General features: G+C 41.7%; 1 protein-coding gene across 1 annotated transcript in view; it reads left to right on the top strand.

Annotated features, from left to right (window-relative positions):
* The window catches only part of DNAH14 (dynein axonemal heavy chain 14), a 551,687-nt gene that overhangs the window by 93,742 nt on the left and 443,545 nt on the right, over positions 1-14,400 (top strand). The window contains exons 8-9 of the mRNA XM_043511487.1: positions 261-425; positions 13,872-13,984. Coding sequence (XP_043367422.1) covers positions 261-425; positions 13,872-13,984 — 278 coding nt within the window. The remainder of the gene's footprint in view (positions 1-260; positions 426-13,871; positions 13,985-14,400) is intronic.

The raw sequence follows: 14,400 nt of genomic DNA, 5'->3' as shown, positions 1-14,400 counted from the left end.
CACTTCTGGCCTTGGAATCTGTGAACATTTAAAAACTCTCCTGTCATGGAACAGAAGAATAATTGGATTGATGTTACTTGAAGAGCTATATGATGTAATAATAGCTAATTTCCCAGCTAATTCTGATGACATTATTCACCATTCTGTTTTTAGTCAGTCTTTTTTAATTTATTATCCACTTATGGTAAAGTACATAATCAATTTGTAATTATGAAAAATAAGTTGTGCAGTAACTGAATGTATTTATTCTTTGCTAACAGAGACCTTTATTACTGAAAGATAGTGGAGAATATGTATACTGTCTCAGAAGAAGCAGGAACAGCCCTCAGGCTCCTTATAATCCATATGATCTTCAAGTTGTCTCTGCAAATACAGCTAGACATAATAAAGAATATTGGACTGTTACCGCTTCGTTTGTGTCCAAGGTATCTATATAATAATTTCAGAATTTACATTCACAGTAGTAATTGTAACTCAGGAGTTCTGAAAGTTTTTTGTAGAATGTATATACCCTGCCTCCGATTTATGATCTTACAACATCCCAGTGGAAATTACAGTACTTGCATATTTAAGTCATATATTATGGCACTTGAACTCCTCTAATGCCTGGGCCACACATACAGATTGATGAGTTTTCTACTGGCTACAAGTTAACAGAGCTGGGTCATTTTTCTCAGGGAGAAGAGGCTTCTGCTTTTAGACCCAGAGTTCTGGGTTTGATCCCTGCTGTCAATGAGCCATTGAGGGGCATCACATTACACTTTATATGAAAAAGTAGTATTGGGAAAGTATTTAGGGTGGATTTTTCAAAATTGATCAGCATTGGCCTATATTTGCTCCCTTGAAGTCCATGGTAAAACTCCCATTGATTTCAGTGGATACAGAATTAAGCCAACAATGAGCATTTTTGAAAATCTCACTCGATGTATTTTTATCTGCATATTAGTGATTTACAGCTGGAAATAAAGAGGGAGAGCCATTGCTGTATGACTAATCAGCTGTCCATGGAGCACAATTTGGATAAGGCCCATTAGAAAAAGAGCACTGCAATAATCTGTACAGTCTATTTCTGTGGTACTGAACTTGATGGGAAACCTAAGTTATTTTTCAGTAGCTTGAAAGGTCTCCTTTAGCACAAGTACTAGAAACTTGTAGTTTGGAAAGATAGACTGAATGGACATTTTTGGGGACCCACTCCTTTTCCTTATGCCCCCACAGCATTTTTCTTTTTGGACCTCTTGTGCTCCTTATGGTGCCCAATTCTATAAGGTGCCCTCATGCAAGAGGACCTACCAAGATCAACAGCCACTGGCACCTCAGGATTCTCTTCCCAGGAAGACACACCTTCATCTACCAAATCCTCTTCCTCACCAGACAAGACAGTTATGCCCCCACCCCCATTCTCCATGGGTGACTTCAAGGCCTTACAAAAGTTTAGGAAAAGAATCATAGAGGCCTTGTGGATCCGCTTGGAGGAGATAAAAGTACAGTGCTCCCTGATGGATATTTTGCATATTTCCTCTCAAGAGCAAGCTTGCCTTGCCTGTCAGTGATGCTTTACTTACTATCATGAGCCTGTATAATATGGGAAACACAGGCAACCATTCCGCCCATATGCTGACAAAAAGTACTATGTATTGGCCATGGATTCAGAGTATTTTTCTCCCATTCCACCCCTAACTCTTTGGTAGTTGATGCTGTTAATGAAAGGAATAGGTGGTATTGGTCCAGATCGATCCCCTCCAACAAAGAACTTAAGTGCCTGGACTGTCTCAGTTGCAAAAGCTATTCTTCAACTGCTCTATGATTTGCCTCCAGACCAGAAGGAATAGTTTCAAACTCTCATTACTGAAGGCCAGATATTTGCCGGATGTTCCCTGTAGACTTTTCTTGATGTTGCAGACATAGCCTTGTGTTTTATGGGAACCTGTGGCAGCTCTCCGATCTCTTGTCTCATACACCCCTACAACAAAGAGGAAATACGGAAAGCAGTAGACAGCGTAATGGTCTTATCCAATATAGTGTCAAACCTCCCGAAGACCAGTGGAAATATCTAGAAAGAGGTCCAGACTCCACGAAAAGGGGCTGTCGTTTTAGTGAGATCTCAGGCACTATTTTAACTTGTTGGTTGAGGGTCACGAATCACCCCTTATACTGGATCTTGCGCTGCATGCACCAAACCGCCCTCCATCCACCCTATGGAGTCTTCCTCTCCCATTTCCTACCTTCCTAGGAGCTAATCACTTCCAAGATCCATCAGTCTGAAGTGGTTTCAGTGGGCTATTAATCTAATTCAGTCTTATCCCCCATCTCCCTCCCACCCCCCCACTTTCCCTATTCAAGGATCTTTCTCACAAGGGTCTCCTAAGGCTGGAGGTATAATTTCTCCTATTTTGGGAGTGATTGAACCTGTTCCCCCTACTTCATCGGAAAAGTGTTTTACTCCAGATATTTCTGATTGCTAAGAAAAAAGGGGATGAAGACCAATCCTGGATCTCAGAACTCTGAACATTTTTATCTGTGATTCAGGATAGTAATCCTAATAGTAATGATTCATCTGTAGAACCAGGGGACCAATTCATCGCTCTTGATCTCCAGGAGGCATATTTTCATATAGCTATGCACCAGTCTCACAGGTGCTTCCTATGGTTCATTGTTGGCAAGGACCATTACCAATACTGTGTTTTCCCCTTTGGTCTTTTGACTGCCCTGAGAGTCTTCACAAATATCTTCTATGTCATCATGGCCCATCTTCGTAAGATGGGAATAATTGTTTTTCCTTGTGTGGACAACTGGCTCTTCGCGTGTCATTCTTTCCTCCAGGTATCATCAGCAACCAACAGGACCCTAATCCTCTTACGTTTTTTGGACCCTTTCAATACAGAAAAGTCTGCTGTAACACCTGTACAATTCATAGACTTCATCTGAGCCACTCTAGACTGCAACTGCCAGATCATGTGGGCTGCAGTTAAGTTTGCCACTATGTCCAGCCTCATTTTAACATTACACTAGAGCTCTCAAACCAGAGCAAGTTGTTTGCCTTCAACTTTTGGGTCACATGACAGCCTGTTTGTAACACACCATGCAAGACTGCACTCTTGATTCAGGACTGTTTAACAAATGGACTGTCCAAAAATGTAGCTATACCTTAGAGAATCCCCTACATCATCATCATCTGGTGAAAGGTTTATGTGGGAGTTCCATTTTTGTGTCTGCCCCCCACAAAGATCACCACCACAGTTGTCTCCCTAGTGTGTTGGGGTGCCTATCTCCAGGACTTTACAGTTCAAGGCAAACAGACTTCCCAGGAATTGTCACTCCACATCAACGTTCTTGAACTTAGAGCAGTTCAGTATGCTTGTAGTCACTTCCTATCCATCAGGGTCATTTAGTCAGAGTAATGATGAACAGCAGAAAGCCCATGTATTATGTAAATTGCTAAGGAGGAGCAAGATCTCAATCGTTATGTACAGAGTCAATAAAGCTATGGAATTTGTGCATGTCCAACCACATAGCCATCTCAATGGCATGTCTGCTGGGACTCCAAAACACCATAGACTCCCTGAGCAGGCATTTCTGTCAAGACTGTGAGTGGGAGTTGACCATTTTGGTCTTTCAGGAGATTTGTCTCATCTGGGATTCCCCAGGGAGAGATCCCTTTATGACACCATCCAACATGGAGTGATGGTGTTTCTGCTTGAGGGAAGGGCATGGTTGCAACTCAAGGAGAGAGATCCTTCTTTCCTCTTTCTGCTCCTATAGAAGTGTAGCTCAAGAGTTAACTGCATTTAAAGTTGTGGAGTTACAATGGTATAAAAGTGGTATAAGTGACATCAGGCTCACTTTATGTAAGCTTTGAATTTTCCACAATTCTTTATTAATTATTGGAACTGAATATTCTCAGTTGGGTAGCTGAATGTAGCTCTACAAATTCCTACAAACTTTCAGTGTTTTTAATTTGCATTTCTCCTAACCTTTTATCCATCAAAGCAGTCTTTAGATTTATTTTTCTTACCTTTTTCTAATGGGGGATGGTGTAGAGAGCTAGATTTATTGTTCAAACTGTCAAGTAAAAAATACCAGTTGTCACAGGGTTAATGCGATGCCCTAATCTAATTCAGAGCTCTGTTTGGGCTTGTCTAATATAGCTGTTCAAGTATCACTTTCCATGATAGAACTGTATCTAATGTGATCCTTTTGTACATTTTAGATCAAATTAAGATATATGTAAGAATGTTCTTGCAGTAGTGGCATTGATAATTGTCATGCTTTTATTTTATCTAACTGTCCTGTGTGACTAAATTATTTTCTACAAAATTATAGGAAAGCATCTATGGGGAGATGCATTTTCACCTAAAATCTGCCTTTGATTCTTGCTATAGTAACATTAATTCATCTCTTCTCCAAAGGTAAACTTGGTGAAGTAAACCAATCATTCTTGTTCTATATTTCCAGTATTGGAATGCTGATGAAAATCCCACAGCATGCCTCAGTGTTATAGCTATGAAATTTGCAGCAGAAGGTAGCATATGTGGTTAGTTGACCTGGCATGACACAGTGGATCCTTTCAACGCTAACTATCCTATGGTTCCAAAGCTTTATTAGAATAAAAAAAGCAAGAACATTTACAGGTAAAAGAGCTAATAGTCATCAATTCCAAAGCACAATTTGGTGCATTTTTAGAACACAATCTGCCTTCTGCTGAAGTTAATGGGGGCCAGCCTGATTGAGTAATTTGAGCCCTGTTGTCCCTGTGGTTGTAAAACAATATATGCTTCAGTCTTAATTCTGAATTCCCTTGCTTTTTGTTGCTACAGCAAACTTTACTTGATTTTTTTTGTCAATTTATCAAATTTAGTATACACACGATGTTTTTAGTGTAACCTTGTCTGTACTGTGGAGTCTTCTGAGAGATTGCCGTTTCTAAACTTTCTTGACTGTTTTTTTTTTTAATATTGTAGAGACAAGATGGGTGGCTTAATATATTTTATTGGGCCAGTTTCTGTTGATGAGAGAGAGAAACTTACACAGAGCTCTTGTTTTTTTTTATTTGTACACATTTAAATTACTTTATATCAATTTTGTTCACTCTAGTCATAAAAGAGTAAAATCCTGATTTAAAAAAAAAGTACTAGATGATGATGAACTGGAAAATTATATTCTTAAAATGTTTGTCCATATATATTACACTGTTAGTTTGCATGTGCCCAGTGTACTTGAGTTCACATTCTTTTGACCGGTACTGTCCATTGGGAGCCATGCCCGTGTCCTGAGTATCCTCCTACTTCCACCTGAGGATATGAGTAGAGGAAGCAACCCCAACTGTCTCTCAGTTTCTTTTTGCCACTGGGGCAGTATGATGGAACTTGCAGTATCCATGCCTTATTGCTCACTCTGAAATGTACCCATTGTTTTGTAAATAGGTACTAATAATGAACTAACCACGAGTTTAGTCTTTTGACTTCAAGAAGAAATTTGGTTTGTGTTTACCTGACCGTCTTCCCAATATCTGGATTAGTCTTAATTATTGAAGATAAATCCCTAGGCTTTAAAAATTGCCCTTCATGCAAGGTTGTAATACCTCTTTATGATGGACCTACCAAATGATTACTGTATCTGGACAAGGGGCACATATTTGGCGTCTGTCAGTCACTTCCTCAGAGAATCCAAAGAGCTAGGGAGTCTTCCATGAAAATATTTCTGCTGGGGAGGTCAGTGCATCCCTCCTCGGATCCCAGGAGGCCTGGGGCAGAAACTCCTGAACACTTCTCATTCAAAAGTCTTTCTGCTAGCTTCTCTACTTGTGGAGTTGGTATGATGTCTCGTCCTCTTTGGTAAAATTTCAAGGGCCAGGTGGAGGAAAGAGCACCAAGTCTGCAAAAGGACAAGATCTAGGTCTCTGTCACCAGACCCTTCCTGGAAGAGCCAAAAAGCGTCTTGAGCCTTAGTTGAAAAAGAAAGCACAAGGCCTCAAAAGGGTCCCTTTGGCACCCCGTCAGGCACCATCACTGTGCCCTAGACAGGCTACCTTGGCACTACAAATATCTCTTGGTATCAGCCTATCGGCCAAGATTCTTGGAAGAGATATCCTTAGTACTATTTATGCTGGTACTAGTGCCACCCTCTTGTCTGTCTTCAGCACGGACGTATTTGGTACCAAAGTCCTATATTATGTCAAAAGACCTACTGATCTCTTTGGTATCGGACTGCATAGTATTGTCCTGTCATCATTAAATTGGTGGGAAGATCCTTTGAAAATCTGGAAGGGAGTATCCTTCTTTCCAACATTGCCACCAATACACTGGCACACTAGGCTGGGGTACAGTGTAAATTAAACTAACTAGGGACTGAAAGATTGAGTGCTTGTGAAACCAGATAAGGGAAAATAAAGAATCTTGGGGGTTCTGGCTGGAAAAGAGACTGACCTTATTCCGTTTGCTTTAAGATTGCTTCCAGACTTGTAATGCATAGACATTAGGGATGGCCCTTTTTATACAGTATTGGTACAAGATGCCTATAATCAGGACTCACCATGAAGAATTCTGTTTTCCACCAAATCCTTAAGAGGCCATCGCTAGATGCAGTCGACCTTTCCAACTACTATTTATTGTAGTACTCCCTTTTTGAGGAAGCTAATACAAAAGATAGCGAATAGCTGTCTCAAAAGTGCACCTCTCCACTGGCCGTGACCTTAATCTTTCCTAATCAGATATCGGTCCAGGATATGGAACTGAGATGACGCTGATGGATGATCTTCACATTCTCACGGACAAGGAACAATCATCTACTCTCTTAGGGTATGTCTACACTCCAAAATTAGGTCGATATTATAGAAGTTGATTTTTAGAAGTCGATTTTATACAGTCGATTGTGTATGTAAACACTAAGCACGTTAAGTCGGCAGAGTGCATCCTCACTACCATGGCTAGGATCGACTTATGGAGCTGTGCACTGTGGGTAGCTATCCCACAGTTCCCGCAGTCTACGCCGCCCATTGGAATTCTGGGTTAAGCTCCCAGTGCCTGATGGGGCAAAAACATTGTCACGGGTGGTTTTGGGTACATATTGTCAGTCGCCCCTCCCTCCATGAAAGCAATGGCAGACAATCATTTTGCCCCTCTTTTCCGCGCAGACGCCATACCACGGCAAGCGTGCAGCCTGCTCAGCTTAGCTCACCGACATCGTCGCTGTTGTGTCCTGGGGCTAGGACGGCTAACTGTCATACACTGCTTCTGCTGCAACTCTGCTCTGCTGCTATTGTCTCAATAGCGAATTTCTCCATGTTGTCTGTCATGGGCTCCCGGGTGCATGTGTTCTTCCTCGGGAAATGTGCACGGTGCTAACAGTCTTCCTCCACCGCTTCTGCTGCAACTCTGCTCTCTTGCTCTCGTGAATCCACCTCGCAGGTCCTCTCGTTGTTCTCTAGAAATATCTATTCTCGTGGCATCTGTCATCAGCCACTGCTTCTGCTGCAATTCTGCTCTCCCACTCTCCTTCAGATGCCATACCACGGCAAGCATGGAGCCCGCTCAGATCACTGCGGCAGTTATGAGCATTGTAAACACCTCAAGCATTATCTTGCAGTATGTGCAGAACCAGAACCTGCAAAAGCAGGCGAGGAGGCGACGGCAGCACAGCAACGAGAGTGATGAGGACATGGACACAGACTTCTCTCAAAGCATGAGCCCCAGCAGTTTGGACATCCTGGTGGCAATGGGGCAGGCTCATGCCGTGGAATGCTGAAACTGGGCCCGGGAAACAAGCATAGACTGGTGGGACCGCATAGTGTTGCAAGTCTGGGATGATTCCTGGTGGCTGCAAAACTTTCGCATGCGTAAGGGTGCTTTCATGGAACTTTGTGACTTGCTTTCCCCTGCCCTGAAAAGCAAGAATACCAAGATGAGAGCAGCTCTCACAGTTCACAAGCGAGTGGCGATAGCCCTGTGGAAGCTTGCAACGCCAGACAGCTACCAGTCAGTTGGGAATCAATTCGGAGTGGGCAAATCTACTGTGGGGGCTGCTGTGATCCAAGTAGCCAACGCGATCACTGAGCTGCTGATATCAAGGGTAGTGACTCTGGGAAATGTGCAGGTCATAGTGGATGGCTTTGCTGCAATGGGATTCCCTAACTGTGGTGGGGCAATATACGGAACCCATATTCCTATCTTGGGACCGGACCACCTTGGCAGCCAGTACGTAAACCGCAAGGGGTACTTTTCAACAGTGCTGCAAGCACTGGTGGATCACAAGGGATGTTTCACCGACATCAATGTGGGATGGCCGGGAAAGGTACTTGATGCTCGCATCTTCAGGAACTCTGGTCTGTTTGAACAGCTGCAAGAAGGGGCTTACTTCCCAGACCAGAAAATAACTGTTGGGGATGTTGAAATGCCTATAGTTATCCTTGGGGACCCAGCCTACCCCTTAATGTCATGGCCCATGAAGCCATACACAGGCAGCCTGGACAATAGTAAGGAGCTTTTGGTACAAGGTCGCATTTTGCCTCTTATATTGAGGGCCTGTCGGTTTGGTGAGAGAGATCACACACGCAGGGCCGGGCAACAGAATTCGGCTTGCAGGCAGCCATGGTAAGCCACGGTCTTTCGGCTTCTTCAACCTTCATACCATGTGGGAATGGTTTCAAACAGCAGCACCCTCCTTTCCCATATCAAGCACCTGTTGGGTTGGCCATTTAAAAGGAGAGGCTGCGGTTTTCAGGTTAACGTGCAACACAAACCCAACTAAACCCCCCCTCCCCAACCAAATTCTCTGGGATGATCAATCTCCTGAAGATAACCCAGAGAGAGAGAGAACGGATCTTGCTTGAATGCCAGCAAACACCAGGACCATACGCTGCCATGCTTTGTTATGCAAGGATTCCAGACTACGTGCTACTGGCCTGGCATGGTAAAGTGTCCTACCATGGAGGACGGAATAAGGCTGCCCTCCCCAGAAACCTTTTGCAAAGGCTTTGGGAGTACCTCCAGGAGAGCTTCATGGAGATGTCCTTGGAGGATTTCCACTCCATCCCCAGACACGTTAAGAGACTTTTCTAGTAGCTTGTACTGGCCGCAAATGCATCCCAAGTCTTCAGGGAAAATTAATCATTAAACACGCTTTTAAACCATATATTATATTTACAAAGGTACATTCACCAAAGGTGCCTTCTGCAGTTTTGTGGTCTGGGAGCCCGCCTTGGGAGGGTATTGGCTCTAGGGTGAAAAACAGTTCCTGGCTTTCGGGGAGAACGGTTTCTCCACTTGCCTGCTGTGCGCTATCCTCCTCCTCCTCCTCATCCCCAAAATCCTCATCCCTGTTGCATGAGACTCCCCCCCTTGCAGGTATCCACGGACGGGTGTGGGGTAGTGGGTAGGGCTCCCCCCTAGAATTGTATGCAGCTCATCATAGAAGCGGCATGTCTGGGGCTCTGACCCGGAGCAGCTGTTTGCCTCTTTGGTTTTTAGTAGGCTTGCCTGAGCTCCTTAATTTTCATGTGGCGCTGCTGCGGGTCCCTGTTGTAGCCTCTGTCCATCATGCCTTTGGAGATTTTTGCAAATATTTTGGCATTTAGTCTTTTGGAATGGAGTTCTGTTAGCACAGATTCATCCCCCCCATACAGTGATCGGATCCAGTACCTCCCATTCAGTCCATGCTGGAGCTCTTTTTGCGATCCTGGGACTGCATGGTCACCTGTGCTGATGAGTGCGCCACACTGGCCAAACAGAAAATGAAATTCAAAAGTTCCCAGGGCTTTTCCTGTATACCTAGCTAGTGCATCTGAGTTGAAAGTCCTGTCCAGAGCGGTCACAATGGAGTACTCTGGGATAGCTCCCGGAGGTCAATACTGTTGAATTGCGTCCATGCTACCTCAAATTCAACTCGGCGGTGGCGATTTCAGAGCGAATGCCCTTGTCAGGGAGGAGTACAGAAATTATTTTAAGAGCCCTTTAAATTGACAAAAATGGCTTCGTCGTGTGGATGGGTACAGGGTTAAATTGATCTAACGCTGCTAAATTCGACCTAAACTTGTAGTGTAGACCAGGGCTTAGATCTCTTGTGTTTGATTCAGTTGATCATAGGATGCTATGTTATCTGAAAGATGGGGTAGAAGTCAAAGGAAACCGTCTTAGTAGTTTGAATCCTTCCTTTGGGGCTTCACTCAAAGGGTGGTGGTGAACAACTGTCGCTTTGCTTATCAGCATCCTTACATGTGGAGTGTACTGTAAGACTCACTTCTCTCCCCTCTCCTATTCAATATTTACATGCAGTCACTAGAAGAAATTGACACTCCACGTGCTTAGTTACCAACAAATGTGCAAATAACAGCTCTGTTTATCCTTCACCTAGGCCCTGATTTAGATAACCATCCCTATAGGGGGAGGGTGTTTTAAAACTCACTGAAGTAAATTGGGTTTAAGGATGAATTCTAGACTTATTTATGGACTCCCCACTGATGCTGAACTCATGTAACAGCAGCATTTCAAGACAGTTCTGCAATTCAGCACCTGATATCCAACAAGTGTAAGAGCACAGAGGTAACTCTCAAAGAGTAACTGTCATAAACATACAGCTAAGGGTAGTCTAGAATTCCTCCTTACCTGTAAGGGGTTAAGAAGCTCAAATAACCTGGCTGGCACCTGGCCAAAAGGACCAATGGGGAAAGAAGATACTTTCAAATTGGGGGTGGGGGGAGGCTTTGTTTGTGCTATGTGTTGTGTGTTCTCTGGGGAAGCAGAGAAGCATCAGGTCAGAAAACTCCTTATCCTAAAATCATCCTAAAACGAGTCTCAATATTGCAAAAAGAGTAACTAAATAAGGCAAGGTGCGTTAGATTATCTTTTGTTTTTAGCTTGTAAATTTTCCCTATGCTTAGAGGGAGGTTTATCCCTGTTTTTTTGTAACTTTAAAGTTTTGCCTAGAGGGGAATCCTCTGTGTTTTGAATCTGATTACCCTGTAAAGTTACCTTCCATCCTGATTTTACAGAGGTGCTTCTTTTACTTTTTTTTTTCCTGTTATAATAAATCTGTTTTTTAAGAATCTGGCTTACCTATTTGGTTGGTAGATTATTCTCAAGCCTCCCCAGGAAAGGGGGTGAAGGGGTTTGGGGGGATATTTTAGGGAAACAGGAACTCGAAGTGGTCCTTTTCCTGAATCTTTGTCTAACTTACTCGGTGGTGGCAGCAGTACCCATCCAAGGACAAGGAAGGATTTGTGCCTTGGGGAAGTTTTTAACTTAAGCTGGTAGAAATAAGCTTGGGGGTCTTTCATGCGGGTCCCCACATCTGTACCCTAGAGTTCAGAGTGGGGAGGGAACCCTGACAGCAACAGTTATTGATGTCACCTCTTTCTTAGCAGAGGTCCTCACTGAGATGATGCTTAGGTCCCTCTTCTGAGTTGATGCAATTAATTTATAACCCTGTATGAGTAGCTGAAATTGTTCCTTTCACTGTTCATTACTTTGCATGTATCACTATTGAACTCGGTCTGCACTCATGTTGCCCTTTCATCTAATTTGGTTAAATCCTTTTGAAGTTCCTCATCGTCTTCTATGGATTTGACTAACCTACATAACTTTATCATCTGCAATTTTTGTTGCGCCACTGCTTGCCCCCCTTTCCAGATCATTAGTAAATGTATTAAACACCACCAGACCTCGTACACAGCCTTTTGTTGAGGGACTTTGACAAAGACTTTTTGAAGAGCTAAATAAAGTATGTCAATATAGTTCTACTCTGTTAAAAGAATTTTATAGATTATTGGCACAATTTTCCTTTGCAGAAACTGGTTAGACCTTATCATATCAGGCTCTTCCAGGTGTTTTATTCTATTTTTTATTATTGAGAGTGCATCATTCCTCTAGTGGTCTTATAACACTGCCTCCCCCCTCCCCTCCCACTCCTGCTTTGAACATTGAGTCAAGTTTAAGCTGTTGGTCCTTCAGTATTCTGGGATAGAATACCTAAAAGGTGTCCTTCAAGGACTCTGAGCTTCAGGAAGCTCTATCCTTACATGAAACCTTCAAAATACAGGAAACTCTGTACTTTTACTGTTTTGAATAAACTGTAATGTCCAATGTCCCTATAGTGTGACTGTCTAATCTAGTAACATTTCTAAAGGACCTATCACAGTAATGTCTAACTACTGTTTCCGGGTGCAGCTAGCAGAGATTGTTAATCATTATGAATTGTGTGGTGATTTTGGCTAGAAAGTGAGATGAGACCATCATACTCACTTTTAAGTGTAATCTAATCAGGATTTTGACTGAAGATCTCTTAATTAAAAAGTTTGTTGTGCACTAATCCTCTGTGAAATGTTGCCTCACAATCACATAGGCGCTGTGAAGCAGGATATTTGACATTACAGAAATGATTGATTTTTCCGAAATCCTCTCCCAGTAAATATGATGGTGGCAAGCCTTTAAAACCTTATCACCATGTGGGTCATGAGGTATAAGATGGGTCAGACGGACAGTTCCTCTTTCAAGTGTTGAAGTATCAGTTCAGTAAAAATTAATAGCATTTCACACAGACAGATCCTTATTATAGGATGAAACTTGATTGTCTTATTACTTTTTTCTGTGTAGATAACATTCTGTCCTTGACTAAAACCCTGTATCTGTGACTTGATTCAAATTGCAGATAAAGCTATTGCTATGTTTTAAAAAGAATATAAGGAAGCAATCGGTTGCCTGAAGTCAACACCTATTGGCTTTGTCTGACTTTGCATTAATCCTACAACTGTTTCCTGTGCAAGCAGAAGGCGAACATAACAAAGCCAGGCTTGATTAGCCTGGTTTTTATGATTGCTTTTTAATATTAATGAGAACAATTGTGTCTTAGATTTATGTCTTATTTTGGACTGTAAAGAGGAACTTAAGAACCATTCAGATTGTTGTAATTTAAACAAAATGATAAGTTTTATGTGCTTGTCTGCCAAGAAGCATCTTTTGGATCAATTGTATACTGCAATGCTTGAAAAAAAATATTCTGCATTAAACAGTATGGACATTTTATATAAAAAAGAGCTTGGTTCAAAAATTCTTGTTTGCTACTAACAGCATAACTTGGCAGTAATAAATACTGATTCGTTGTATCCCTACATATAACTGATTGCAACAGAAAATATATTTTTATATAACTATACTTTATTTCAGAAGTTTCTATTACTAGCTAAAGTCGTTATCTGTTTTTTCATACCTGCTTAAGTTTATACTGAGATTAAATATGAGGAAAGAAAAATGGGATAGTTAATTTGCTACCTATAAACCTCCTGTACATTTTACTCTTTTTGAGTAGCAGAGAAAGCATGTGAATGGAGAGTCACAATGCTAGAAACGGATGGTTAAATATGTATTCCTGTCAACAAACAATGAAACATGCTGTGTCCCATTTGTATGGGAATACAGAAAGAGGAGGGATATATTTGTGGAGTGGTAGAAAAAACACAAACCTTTGAAATGCAAAATTTTGGCTATCTGCAGTCAGCTCTGCTGGTAACATAGTATGTTGCCATGGTTAATATCCAGCCTAATTTATTCTCTCACCTCAAACGTGCAGGGTCTCAAAACATTCAGAAGTAGTAGACACTGAGAAGGGCACATACTACATAATTTGTGAGCATCCTCTAAGAGCCTGGAAGAAAGGAGCTTCACAATCCTACACAAACATAGCAGCTCTTTCAGCTGCTCATTTTCTGTTTGCCTACTATAGCCATGCAGCTGCTGCTGTTAACGAGATTGTTTCTTAGAGCAGTTAATAAACTGTCAGATTTACTGTGTAGCTAGTAAATTATGTATTGCAATAGTGGAAACTCCATAATGTCTCAAACATCTTGAACTAATGACTATTTATTTTTTACTTAATTTTTCTAGTTTTCTGTAGTACACAAAGCAGAAGAAATGGAAATAGTTCCTGTAATAGAATGGCTGTGTGAAAGACAACTTTATTACATGATATGTAATTTTAATGTGTTTTCCAATGTCAGGTAAGAGAGAGAATTAATATATAAAAATAATATTAGAATGTATTATAATCTGATAATTTGACAATGCCTTTCAAAACGCCCACTAATACCATGCCTACAATAATTTGTCAGTTTCATAAATCGATATTCTTTCCATAGTTATGCTATCTAAGGATGACCACAAAGAAAAAAATATTTGAGAGTGATTCCTTTTTCTTTTCTCCTTTATTTTTTGTGTGGGGGAAGATTTTTGCTTCTTTATTTTAACCTTAGACTATCAGGTATGCCAAGCCATATCTTTTTGTTTTTTGTCAGAAGACTTTGCATACTGTACACCTGATTTTAAGAAGTGGTTTTAATCCTTCTTTCATGGTAAAGAGTGCATGAAATGACTACCAGTACTCAACCCACATGTAGAATTCTGCCGAGCAGTCCTT

Source organism: Dermochelys coriacea, chromosome 3 (genome assembly GCF_009764565.3).
Source record: "Dermochelys coriacea isolate rDerCor1 chromosome 3, rDerCor1.pri.v4, whole genome shotgun sequence".
NCBI lineage: Eukaryota > Metazoa > Chordata > Testudines > Dermochelyidae > Dermochelys > Dermochelys coriacea.
The sequence above is the reverse complement of the archived record's forward strand: the minus strand, read 5'-3'. Positions and strand labels throughout refer to the sequence as shown.